This window comes from Anoplopoma fimbria, chromosome 10, assembly GCF_027596085.1.
Source record: "Anoplopoma fimbria isolate UVic2021 breed Golden Eagle Sablefish chromosome 10, Afim_UVic_2022, whole genome shotgun sequence".
NCBI lineage: Eukaryota > Metazoa > Chordata > Actinopteri > Perciformes > Anoplopomatidae > Anoplopoma > Anoplopoma fimbria.
In genome coordinates, this window is record NC_072458.1 from 3914059 (window position 1) to 3927923 (window position 13865).

The 13865-nt window shown below is 38.0% G+C and overlaps 1 protein-coding gene across 4 annotated transcripts in view; it reads left to right on the forward strand.

The window, feature by feature from the left end:
- Positions 1 to 5343, forward strand: part of elmo1 (engulfment and cell motility 1 (ced-12 homolog, C. elegans)) — a 101240-nt gene extending 95897 nt beyond the window's left edge. For all 4 annotated transcript variants that reach the window (XM_054605821.1, XM_054605820.1, XM_054605819.1 and 1 more), the window contains 3 exons: positions 455 to 537; positions 2656 to 2733; positions 3508 to 5343. In XM_054605821.1, the coding sequence (XP_054461796.1) occupies positions 455 to 537; positions 2656 to 2733; positions 3508 to 3708 (362 nt within the window). In that variant the 3' untranslated portion in view covers positions 3709 to 5343. The remainder of the gene's footprint in view (positions 1 to 454; positions 538 to 2655; positions 2734 to 3507) is intronic.
- The last annotated feature ends 8522 nt before the right edge of the window (positions 5344 to 13865 follow it).

The window sequence follows — 13865 nt, forward strand, 5'->3', positions numbered from 1 at the left end:
TGGTGGTCAACGATCACTGTGACCTCAAAAACATGTTTTTGGCCATGACTCAAGAATTCATGTGCTTATTATAACAATTACACACAATTGCTAATAGGATAAAATTATGAAGTGATGACATTTTCTAACATGGATGTAAACAGAAACTTGACCTATTGCGGAAGGTATACAACTGCAAGGTGGTAATTGTAGTTTCTATTATTATCTCTCTCATGTATGGTATACAGAGACAGTTTGATCAAATATGGTAAAAAGCTTTTTTTTAGCTACCAATTGTAGCTTTAACAGTCAATGAACATCAGTTTCACTTGCAATGACAGATTTGAAGAGAATTTTAACTTTTAATAATTTGAATAAACCAGCCAGCCATCTGGGATGACACAGTTGGAACAACGATGTTGTTGTTGTTGTTGTTGTTGTTGTTGTTGTTGACTAGCTTATGTCCTCTCTGCAGTGCCTGTGGCTGATATCAAAGCTGTAATCACCGGCAAAGACTGTCCTCACATGAAGGAGAAGGGAGCCCTGAAGCAAAACAAGGTGTGTTTGTGTGCACATGCGTGTGTACGACTGCATACGTGTGGGTGGGTGGGTGTGTATCCAGGCGTGAGAACGTGTTTCTGTGTGCGTGAGAGTTGCATAACATGATGTCGGTTACATAATTTTGCTTTGGGAAATAACACAATAACTCGTGTCTCAGTGCTCAGCACAGAAAGACGTATCCATCAGTGGCACTGTGAAGGAAAAAAAACACAGAATAGTCATTAAGCTGAAGACACAAATCGGACAAGAGCCGCCAAAAACATGCAGCTATCTTTTCTTTGCTGTTCAAATTTGAAAGTAACACATCAGGCCTGCCCTCTGCAGTGCGTTAACCATGATGAAAGAGCCATCTTGTCTCCCTCTGTGTACACATCAGCCTTTTCGTCTCCTGCACTCTGCCTCTGCAAACCTTCGCCCCCCACCCGCAGGACTGTGATATATTGGATCTTGGATAAATAGCCTTGAAGACAAAGCAGCATGCCTCCTCCCTGCTTTGTCTCCTTTATTACCCTGTCGATAAGCGCACCTTGTCCAGGGGAATGACCTGAGGGGGGTCTGCGGGCCGTCTAGCAGGTCTGTCCCAGCCTTTTGAATGAGAACACAGGCATATTTCATTACTCACTGTTACAAGGCCAGCCAAAGTCACCTCTATGTGCTTCAAGGCAGAGCTGGCATGTGGATCATTTGTGGGACACCCTGACGGATGTGGGAGGGTGGCACGCAGTGTTTTTGTAATTATTCCATACATGTATACCAACATGAGTATGTTCTAAGAGCCATATTTACTTTGTTTCAGACGCCTACTGTGCCTCAAGACATGCACGTTTAGCATACAGGTGCACCGACCTGGAAGTGCATTTTGCTTGTCGTCCGTACGGCATTTTGCATCTCATTACTGACGCACATCTTCCTGCGTTACAGTTTGTGATGTACAAGCATTAAAACAAAGGATCACCCAATTGACTGGAGGATCTCTGATAAGTGTAGATGATCACATTTTCTGCTGTATTAACTGTTAACGGTCAAGAAATTTGCAATAGGTCCGATTTGCGTGAGAAATACTCTGTCCTTAAGAGCAGGTGCAGAATTGTGCAGCTATGAAGCACCAATGGCCGAGTCGGGGGAAATAGATTTAACTAAGCAGTAATTTATGGAAAACTCAATAATAGCAGAGAAACCACTGCAAGAAAAGTTATGCTTTCGTTTATAAACAAATAAATAACATCTAGAAAAGCTGTACTTATGATGAACATGGTAAACATTATACCTGCTTAACATCAGAATGCATTGTCACAGTGAGCATGTAAGCATGCAGAGGTTAGCATTTAATCAAAGTACCACAGTGCCTATATACAGACTCATAGTGCTGGTAGCATCACTGTAGACTCTTTTATTACACGTTTTTTCCATCTCTATAACTTCATTTGATTGGTTTTTTGGTATTACATTTTGGTTGGAGTAAATGTTTTGAACTTGATACCATTACTTTAGTAATAAGTATTTCTATGTCATCATCAATACATATTTACTTTTCTGAGCCTGCTGGTCTGAGACAAATCCCACCACTGAAATCCATCTTTTAAGCTCTGCCTCACAAAGTGCTGCTAGGATGCAGACCCAGTCTCTTAATGTGTAATTACCTGCTGCCTTAGTTAATCAGATGCTAATTTCACACAGATTGCAAGTTAATGAATTGCTTTCATGTACACAAATGTGTCTCTCAGTGTGTCTGTTCCATTTCCTACAATAGAACACAGTGGAATTTGTGGGAATACACCAGAAAGCATATCATATCACGTCATATTCCCAACCCCCCCAGGCATTTTTCAATATCTAGTATCTGAGGGCATCTCATGCGTTTCTCTCTTTGAGCTCTACCTCGCTGATACCCGATGAGTTGGTGTGCTGCTGATGTAACAGATGGTGACAAGACATGTTGAGGAGAAAGAGATTGGTTTGGCAGCATTGTGATGTAAATCTCACCTGTTCTTTTTTCTTCCTCTCGTCTCTCCATCCCACCTCCTCCCCTCTGTCACTGCATCTTCCGCTCTGTCTCTGCATCATTTTCACTTCCTCCCTCCTCCCTCTGTGTCTTCCACTCTGTCCTCTCTCCAGGAGGTGTTAGAGCTGGCCTTCTCCGTCCTCTATGAGTCGGACGAGTATTTAAACTTTATTGCTCCTGACAAGCATGAGGTAAGCCAACAGTGACAACACCCTTCGGCTGTTGACTGTGTCAGACAGAACGAAAACATGTGATGGCACAAAGAGAAATACTTTTTTTGTATGCAAGTGTATAAGTCAGATATGTAGTGGATATAATCTCAATTGACTTCGGTATTCAAGTAGTTTGTTGAACACATACACATAGTGTGCATTAATCTCAGCAATGTAAAGTCAGACACTTAACACAGCTATAAGCATCCAGAGAGATGAAAAATGTGCAATTATTAGTGATTGATAGGCACAAAACACTTATCATGGTATATGTGTGTGAAAAGAATCCAATATTTCCATCATACTGCTCTCCTCATCCATTTGCCTCATTATTGCTTCACACTAAGATATTCAAGGCTTAGCTAAGGATGGTTAATGATGTCATCATATCACCCAAACTTATTTGCATTTAACTTGGATTTACGACATGACTTTTAATATCAAAATTCAGAAACTTTTTATAAAAACATTTTAAACATAGAAGTTTGTATTTAGGGCAAGAGAGAAGAGAGTGTCCCTTCTCTATATCTCCTAAGACACAGTGTCCAAACACTTTCCTCTCTTGGTGGTTTACTTCTTTTATACCTGCGTGTCTCTGTACCAGGACGAATATGCAGTCAACCGGCTCCTTTGAAAACATATCAGGCTTTATTTGTGGATTTGGAAGTATTAAGCTTTGTTGTTATGACTACAGTGTCTTAGGCGTTTCTCTATAATTTAATTCTGGATCCACCTCTGTTAATGTCTCTGCAGTACTGCGTCTGGACGGATGGTCTGAACGCCCTCCTGGGTAAGGAGATGACCAGCGATTACACCAAATCTGACATGGACACCCTGCTCACCATGGAGATGAAGCTCCGCCTCTTGGATCTAGAGAACATCCAGATTCCCGAGGCCCCGCCCCCGATTCCCAAAGAACCTAGCAACTATGACTTTGTTTACGACTGTAACTAGACGAACAACCCTACGAGCCCGAATCGAACCTACCCAGCACCTACTGTACTCCCTGGACCAATTACCTTTTCTTATAAACTGGAACAAAAACAAATAAAACCATATAATGTAAAAAAAAAAAAAAAAAAAAATGAACTGTGATTGAACGAAAAAGGATTTATTGAACTATTTTCCTCTTGCTTCTTGCTAGACCTGTATATGAGAGAAAAAGGTGCGTAATAATAGGCTGCACTTGAGGGGACTCGGAGTTTGATGCAGAGTCATCCGGTTGCCATGGAGAAGACAAACCGGAAGTATTTGTTTGGCCTGCCGTTGGTCGTCCTCCGTCTTTTTCCTCACTTTCCTCCTGTGTCTGATGTTTTAAGACATTCACTTCTTCTACTCGACCGAAGGCACCTGCTGTCCTTTTGCTTGAAGATTGTGGTAGACAAATGCTTAGAAATTCAGCTTCCTTGTCGTCCTTTTTTAGGTTTACTTTATTATTTTTCCTCAGGGCTTCTTTGGAGGGAGGGATGATGGTTGAGTAGTTCAGTATCAGGGAGGGATGGGCTTTGTGTTTTGTCGTCACTGTTCCAACAGTATTTCCTGTCACATTCTCACTTACAGTATTTGTGGCAGCTAAATGTTTTCCAAGAGGCTGAAAGGAAGGTGGAAGTACATTTTAAGAGGAATACTTCATGAAAATAGTCTCCAATATCCGCTCTGCTACACATATACTGAAGACTGTTAGAATAAGTCAATCCTCAAAATAAAGGCACTGTACTTCAGTTAAAACTCTTTCTTTTAAATATTTTGATGTTAATGTTCCTATCCCACCGCTGCTTGCATATTGTACACAGCTACAGAGCACCACCATAGTGAAAAACTCATACAAACACACTCGTCTCTCCCTCATTTGAGTCTCACTCGTTGTTATGACTGCTGTACACAACATTCCTAAGCAATATTTGAGCTTTTTTTTGTTCAACATTTGTAAGATGGTCATAATTTAGGGATTTTAAATTTGTGAAACTGCCTAGTAGTTTGTATTACAAAGAGGATGTTAGTCTTTTTGTGTGTGTTCAGGACTATATGGCCACAAAATTTAAAGTTTATGTATTTTTTTAATTTAAAAACAGATCATGGTTATTATTTCTAGTATGATTTATATATTTTCCCCTTCCTATTTAATACCTTCAGATGTTTTTTCTTTAGGATTTTTCAAAGCCCCTCAAAACTGCTGTTTACATTAAAGATTTAAGAACTGTAACTATTTTTTACTTCTGTTCTTCTCTTCATTCTTGAACCACATTCACTTAAAGGATCATACCGGGGTTTTGAACATGCAGGGGAAAGGTTATTTCTTGATCAACAGCAGCAAAAACTTTGATTCAAAGATTGCTTGATTTTTACTATTTTAATTACACTTTATTGTGTCATTTGTGCTTATTTATCTCTCTTTAACAGTTTAAACAGATGGTGTATGGATTAGGACTTTTATCATCCCAGAGACCATTTTATTTTTACAGAAAAGCAATTCGGACATAATTAACTAAATGTTGCCAACCTTCCCCTATGCATTTTCAAACAAGGTAATGCAGGATTGTCTTTGTGTAGCTGTTGAGCATGGTTCAAGCAGCACATTCTCAGGAATTATTGTAAATCAGAACTAATCTTAACAAAAGCCGGATGTTTTAAAAGCAACAACTGAATTCAAATAATAATAATAAACTACACATTGTAGAATGTACTTGAATTATTTTGCTAACTCCTGACTACAAAAATATATTACATTAGATGAAAAATTATATTTGCACAAAAAAAAAGCATCTAGTGGTACACTGATCATAACTAACAGTCTGTAGTACTGAGGAACAAAGACATTCCTGCATGTTGAATATATTGTCTGTTTTCTGAATAAGCTTCATCACACACACACTTCATAGTTGGGTGGATAGGAGGTGTCGGGCACTGTGGCACAATTTCTCTGCCATCCCATCACCTCCGCCTTCTTAGACTCCAGGTGCATATCCTTCTGTCCAGCTTGCACAGTCTGCAGGTGTCCTCTGATCTGCAACCAGAGCAACATGAAACGTGGCACTGGCCTCAACAGACCCAGACTTAACTTAATAACATTTTATGAAAACGCTTATGTCGGCTCTGTAGTTTCACTTTCAGAGGTTTCATTTCTGAAACACTCCTTGAATCTCTCATGTATTCAGGCCTTAAGCATAAGCGTCATCTAAAAATCTTTATCAAAGCTGAATTTACTCTGTATAAATCTTTCCCTTTAGCTTAAGTTACATTGAATGTGGGTTGAAAATGCTATTTGAAAAGGTAATATCAGGACTGGTCCATAGAATGATCTACAGTAAATAATGCAGTATTTGACTGCCAATCTCTAATTATTCTCAGATCAATTACTGCGAAAGAAGTCCTTAAATATTTATCTATGTGGAATTAAATGTGTCAGACACTATTGATTCGATGACCCAGAATGAGCGAGAAGCTGCCTTTGTATTTCTGCTGAATATTTTAGCTCAGTTTTAAAACGTGTGTTTGCATCCTTGGGTTTTGGTGCCTGATTTTTCCTATTTCATGCCTGGGTGTGTCAAACGATATTCATTTCCCTGCACACAGGTCGAAGCAGTCCCTTACTCCTTAGCTTGTGACACCATTCCCTGCGTGACCGCTCTATACACCACCCAACCCAAGAACCTCCACTGAGCTCCGTCTTCAGGGGAACATTGTTCACCCACGAACGGATACTGATGTGTCTGTGCTCATTGGAAAAGTAAGTCAGTTTCCAACAGCATCTGTCTCACACTCTCTTGGGCAAAGTAGAAAACCCTCTCTCTTACCTACCACCCAGTCTTTAATTCCCTCACAGCGTCTCTCTCTCTCTCACACAGCATGCAGACGTGTCAACAGTCACACTTAAATGGCTCCATTCCTTGTAGGGGAAGCTGTGGTATGTTGTGGACTGAGCAGAGCCAGTCTGTGAAGTGGATAAGTCATTGGAGCTGATGGCCCTGATGGAACTATTAGCCACTGGCAAGATAGAATAGGAAAAACAACAGAGAGAGACAAAGAAAGGAAGAGAGGGAAGAGGAATTCTGATTCAGAGAAATGCAGTATAGACAATCATCGACAATTTAGGATAAAAAAAGCCCTGCACTAAATATGAATCTTTTTATTGATAAGATTTAATTTAGATTTTCTAAATATAAATATATCGACACCCAACATATCAAAAAACGGAACAATTGTGTTTACAGGAGTAATAGAAGCCACATACAATTCTGAATACCAATTCTGAACTGCAAATATGTTTGAAAAGAGGAAAAGTCTTAAAGATCATGACAACATAATGCCAAAGACAGAATATGTGACTGAAAGACACTACTAGAAACTGGACACTTGACCTTCAAAAAAATAACCATAGTGTTTCATAAAAAACGTTGACAGTGTCAACTAAACAGATATTTGGATTTTATAATTGTTACACTGCGTTTGTGTTAACAATTAGATTTGCTGCTGGATGCAAAGTAGCTGTTTTGATATACTTACTTTACTGGATTCCCTGCTGGTTGCCATTTGTGTGTGTGTGCGTGTGCGTGCGTGCATACGTGTTTGCGTCTCAAGCAACACTCGCCTGTGAACGACTGGAGAGAAAAGGACTTGGCTGGCCTCGTTACAACTTCTCGGAGACTTCCCGCAGAGTGTGACAGTAGCCTAAAGGCTGCAGCCAGCAGGGTGCTGCTCCTTTCCTCGTCCAGCAGGACTCACTAATCAGATCAGATTATGGCCTGAACTGATTATATGGGCATGCATTCCTCCACAGCCGACTCTCAGACAAGTTGGCAAGGCATCCAGACACATCGCCTTCTGCTCTCATCAGTGTCCACCTGATAGTGTTTGCAGGGTCAGTACAGCCAAACAGAGAATACTTTTTACAAAGAAAATAGTTTAAATTAACACTACTGATAGTGAGGGCTGGGGATTATCCAGGGTGTCCCTCATTTGAGTGTGAGCATCAGACAAACAGAATATATTTAGAATATATATATATATATATAATAAGATGTGTCAGATGCAGATAATCACAATCTTAGCGAATGAAACCAAATTTCCAAAAGTTGTTTTTTTTGTTATATGGGTGAACTAATCATTAAACCTTTCTAAAATTTGGAATAGATCATGTGCTGGCTGTTTCCCTGCCTCTACATCTACATCATAGTAGCATCAGACTTAAGGTCAGGGGGCTTGTGAACATTTAAAGATTTTATGCTGCAGCTTCACAGTAGGGAGGGCTTGAGGGTGCAACCAATACAAACAAAGAAAGTCTACTTGCTATTTTTCGTCTTTTATTATCGACTGCCATAGTCCTTCCCTAAGGGGGTTATTGACTAAATGTCGTCTCACTGGAGTAAATAACAAATCTAATGGTGCCCAAGTAGCAGCCAAAGGGGCAGATAGAAAAATGTGTCAGAGCTATTCTAAGTCTTCCTGCTCATCATTTGTATTGACTTATTTTCTCAGCTTGTTCTCTCTCTCTCTCTCTCTCTCTCTCTCTCTCTCTCTCTCATTACTGGAGACATTTGTCCAATGTAGACCCATCAGGGGAAGCTCAGCTACACTGATGTTATTGATTACCGGAGGGACAGATCCATATCCCTTGTAGAACATTATTTTTCACCTGGCCCGAGAGCAACACTCTTCAGTCAGTGTGGAGCAGACAGAATGATGCTGGGTGCCATATTTCTTACGTCAATGTGATGGACACCCCTACGTGCAGAGCAGTGAGTTATGGATTAATAACTCGGATTTAGACCACAGATACATAAATGTTTTTTTTAATCCAAATAAAATAGAGAAGTGTCTAAGGAAAGGCCCTGAAAACTTCAATCAGTGTCTCACTTTGAGCACTGTGGTCATACACGAACATTGCGTTTTCCAAAGCTGGAGCAGATTTGGTTATTTCACATGACAAATTTCTGTCTGTTTTGTCTGGTCTATTCTTGCTGGCTTGAGTAGGTTTGGGCTTTGTTGGAAAAAGGTGAATCCCCAAAGGCCTGTGCAGCAATTCGAGTTTAGCAACATTTGAATCAAAATCTGACAACGGATTAAGGGATTGTTTGCTATTGTCCCAGGCCACCGTCTATCAAGTTGATCAGACTACACCCATGCAGTCCTGATGAAGCAGATCAGCTGACTTTTTTTAGTTTAAACTTGTTAATTAATAATACCTGGTATTTGGCTTAATTTTCCTTGTACCCACCACAAAAATGTTAATTTGGTACCTAAGTACTTTTCCTGAGATGTAGAAATAATAAACACAAGCCAATATTTTTGTCGGCCGCTGGTGGTTTAACTTCTCACCTTGCTGCAGTGATGTAGTACTCCAGAGTGTGTCAGTACACTGTTTGTTGTGGTTACTGATGCAAAGGAGCACACCCATTTGCAATAGCCTGTGAAACATTATGTTAACCCTGCTTTATATTTTAATGATAATAAGGTGAGTAAACTCAATGAGTTACAGCAAACGAAGCTACATGTTAGTAGTTTAAACATTGAGATGGTAGGTACATTTCCCGAAGAGGCAGATGAGCAGTGGCTGTGCCTGCTACTCCAGCTGCAGCACCTGGGGCCCAGGGCCAGGATTAGCAGGGCGAAATGATTGCATTAACTCAGACAAAGATCATCCCAGCAGAGTGGGAAACTGTGATTTAGATAAACGAATACAACTCTGAAATTGATTTCCGTGTTCGCCTCAGCAGTTGCTTAATCTCATCTATCCCAGTCATGAATCTGAAAGTCTTATATTTGCTAGTGGTTGTGTTGTGATAGATTGTAAAGACTGCTGCCCACCAGAACTAATGCATTTCTAATTGGCAGCGAGAGGAGTAGTCTGCCTAGATGCATTCACTGTGAAAAACTGTTGTAGATTAGAGGAAATCAAGTTGATTTGTAACACCAATTGCCAAACAGGCTCAAGCTCTTTTCTTCTTATTCTTGACCTTGGAAACCGCAGCAGCTTTTTTGGAGCTTTCAATTATATCACCCCAGAGCACTTTAAGCCATTCTCTTCCATTCTGGCTTAAAAACTGCAGTTATAGATTAATTCTTGACCTTGGAAACCAAACCTTATTTGTTAAATAATTGGTATTAATTAATTATTTTGTGGTTGTCAAAGTTTGAATAAGATGTCAAAAAAGTACATATCATAAACTATGCGAACTGGGTAATACCTAATCCAGAACTTGTGTTTGTCTTCTAATTATGGGAGCTTTAGAACAATGTTTTCTGTATTTCTAAAATGGCTTTCTTTATTTGCACCTTTTGTCATATTCCTGCAGGAAACACCTGTCAAGAAGAAACAAAACCTAACAGAGCTAAAACGGTCTCAAATTCACCTGTCATCTCTGACTCTCAAAGATTTATTTTTTACTTATATATTTAAGTCAAAACCCACCACTGCATTGTCTTTTTTTAATGTCCTCTTTATATCACTAACCCACCTTCATCTCTCTTCTGTTCTCACACAACCACACAAATGCACATCAAAATCTTTTGTTCTATTTTTGGTGAAGAGCAGTCGCAGCAAGTGAACATGTCATACTCAAGTCTTTTGTTCTCCTCTGCGTTGCTCAGGATCTAATTCTGGTGAAGGTTGACACCTCTTGATGTTGCAAAGCGGACGGGTACTTTGTTGTAAACCATAGCCCATGAATCACACTGAGTTTAAAGAGCACTGAGAAGGGGAAGGCGATGAAGAGGAGACAACAAATGAACTGAACTTGAGCCGTGAGGTTTGCTCCTCTAATTGCTCCTGAGTCTTTGAAAGTCACCATATGTTCAGGCTTTGATAAAAAGGACGTGTGGGGGAAATTAAAGATGGATGGTGATGTACTGAAGAACAGGGGATGTCAGTCTGATGCACCAATAAATCTTTAAGATTTTCTCACTGCCAGCCCCACCCAAGGCTGCACGAAATAAAACAAATGCCTGATGATAAGAGGTGGTGTCCTCCAACCAAGTGACCTGATGGCTTCAATACCAAGAGAGAAACACTCCTAATTGGCATCCCAATGTCTGACTTCCATTGGGATGGTGAACAGAGAATTTACCCTACAGTATTCGATAAGGCATTACACGATTTATGATTGACATGTTAAAAACCCAAGCTCTTTTCTCTGTCTGCATCCCAGCAGACAGTCCCCTGTGACAGAAAAAACTTCTCATCAAAGTTATAGATGCCACTTTTGTTTCTTTTCCCGATGTTTGTATCCTTTAAAATAGTTTCCTGGAGTGACAGTTTTAAATTATTGCCTTTTGCGAAGGAGAGATCGATAAAGAAACACAGAGAAGAATCTTTCATTGGGCCATTATTTCATGCTGCATTGTGTGGGATTGACACAAGACTAAGGCGAGCCAAATGCAGTCCTGGGGATCTATATTTACCATTGCAGAACCTGCCAGTGCCAGAGTGTGTAGGATGACAGCAGGCGTTGTGCCTCAATAGGGAAATATTGTCAAGATGGCTCGCTAGAACAGCAAAGGAACAGACTGAAGACTACTGTTGCAATCTCAGGTAAGACTCAGCTGTTTAAGATGCCCTGGGACCCTTCAATCAAGAGTTACTGAGATACAGAGCTTGCAGAAAGTTTTTGCTCTAAAGGTTTAAAGCTAGAAAATATAGAAAAGAACTGAGGCAGCCAAAGAGCTTTTAAGTCTGTTAAATTAAAGTTGTTTCTTGTGTTTTCCCCCTCAGTAAATTACTCCAGTTAATTCCTGCAGAGCACACATCAGACCCAATCTTTGAAGTTTCTTCTTTTCCCTTCCTCTAGAATATGGGTTAGCCTAGTGCTTTTATTCTTAATTTAAGTAACATTAAGAACATTAATTATAAATATGGATAACGATTTAATTTGTTCGGCATGCTACACCATGAATTTTTTATGACTTTTTTTCAACATGCTATACTATAACCTTTTTATGACTTTTTTCAACATGCTATACTATGACTTTTTTAGATATGCTACACTCTGACTTTCTTTGGCTTGCTATACTATAACTTTTTGACCTTTTATGACATGCTACACTATGACTTTTTTATGACTTTTTTCAACATGCTATAATATGACTTTTATGACTTTTTTCAACATGCTATACTATGACTTATTTTGACATGCTATAGCATGACTTTTCAAGCCTTTTTCTGACATGCTATAGTATGACTTTTTTCAACATACTATACTATGACTTTTTTCAACATGCTACACTATGACTTTTTGACTTTTTTCAACATGCTATAATATGACTTTTATGACTTTTTTCAACATGCTATAATATGACTTATGATTTTTTTCAACATGCTTTAGTATGACTTTTTTTAACATACTATGCTTTGACTTTTTTCAACATGCTATACTATGACTATTTTATGACTTTTTTCAACATGCTATAATATGACCTTTTTTTAACATACTATACTATGACTTATTTTGACATGCTATAGCATGACATGCTTTATTTTCTTCGACATGCTACACTAACTTTCTTTGGCTTGCTATACTATGACTTTTTCATGACTTTTTTCAACATGCTATAATATGACCTTTTTTAATATACTATACTATGACTTTTTTGCAACATGCTATACTTTTTTCAACATGCTATACTTATTTTTTGACATGCTATAGCATGACTTTTTTATATGACTTTTTTCAACATGCTATAGTATGACTTATTTTGACATGCTATAGTATGACTTTTCAAGCCTTTTTCTGACATGCTATAGTATGACTTTATTTGGCTTGCTTTCCTATTACTTTTTTATCAGTTTTTTCAACATGCTATAATATGACTTTTTATTACTTATTTTCACAGGCTATAGTATGACCTTTCAAGCTTTTTTCTGACATGCTATAGTATTACTTTTTTTGCTCTAAAGGTTTAAAGCTAGAAAATATAGAAAAGAACTGAGCTTTTAAGTCTGTTAAATTAAAGTTGTTTCTTGTGTTTTCCCCCTCAGTAAATTACTCCAGTTAATTCCTGCAGAGCACACATCAGACCCAATCTTTGAAGTTTCTTCTTTTTTCCTCTAGAATATGATTACACTAGACTTTTATTCTTAATTTAAGTAACATTAAGAACATTAATTACGATTTATGCTATGACTTTTTTTCAACATGCTATACTATAACCTTTTTATATATGACCTTGATTTTTTTAACTATATACTATGACTTTTTCATGACTTTTTTCAACATGCTATACTATGACTTTTTTATGACTTTTTCAACATGCTATACTATGACTTATTTTGACATGCTATAGACTTTTTTATGACTTTTTTGCTATGACTTTTTGACAACATGCTATACTATGACTTATTTTGACATGCTATAGTATGACTTTTCAAGCCTTTTTCTGACATGCTATAGTATGACTTTTTTCGACATGCTACACTGACTTTTTCATGACTTTTTTCGACATGCTACACTATGACTTTTATGACTTTTTTCAACATGCTATACTATGACTATTTTATGACTTTTTTCAACATGCTATAATATGACTTATGATTTTTTTCAACATGCTTTAGTATGACTTTTTTTAACATACTATGCTTTTACTTTTTTCAGCATGCTACACTATGACTTTTATGACTTTTTTCAACATGCTATAGTATGACTTTTATGACTTTTTTCAACATGCTATACTATGACTTATTTTGACATGCTATAGTATGACTTTTCAAGCCTTTTTCTGACATGCTATAGTATGACTTTTTTCGACATGCTATACTTTTTCATGACTTTTTTCAACATGCTACACTATGACTTTTTTTTTCAACATGCTATACTATGACTTATTTTGACATGCTATAGTATGACTTTTCAAGCCTTTTTCTGACATGCTATAGCATGACTTTTATGACTTTTTTCAACATGCTACACTAACTTTCTTTGGCTTGCTATACTATGACTTTTTCATGACTTTTTTCAACATGCTACACTATGACTTTTATGACTTTTTTCAACATGCTATAATATGACTTTTATGACTTTTTTCAACATGCTATACTATGACTTATTTTTTTTCAACATGACTTTTATGACTTTTTTTTTCTGACATACTATACTTTGACTTTTTTGACATGCTACACTATG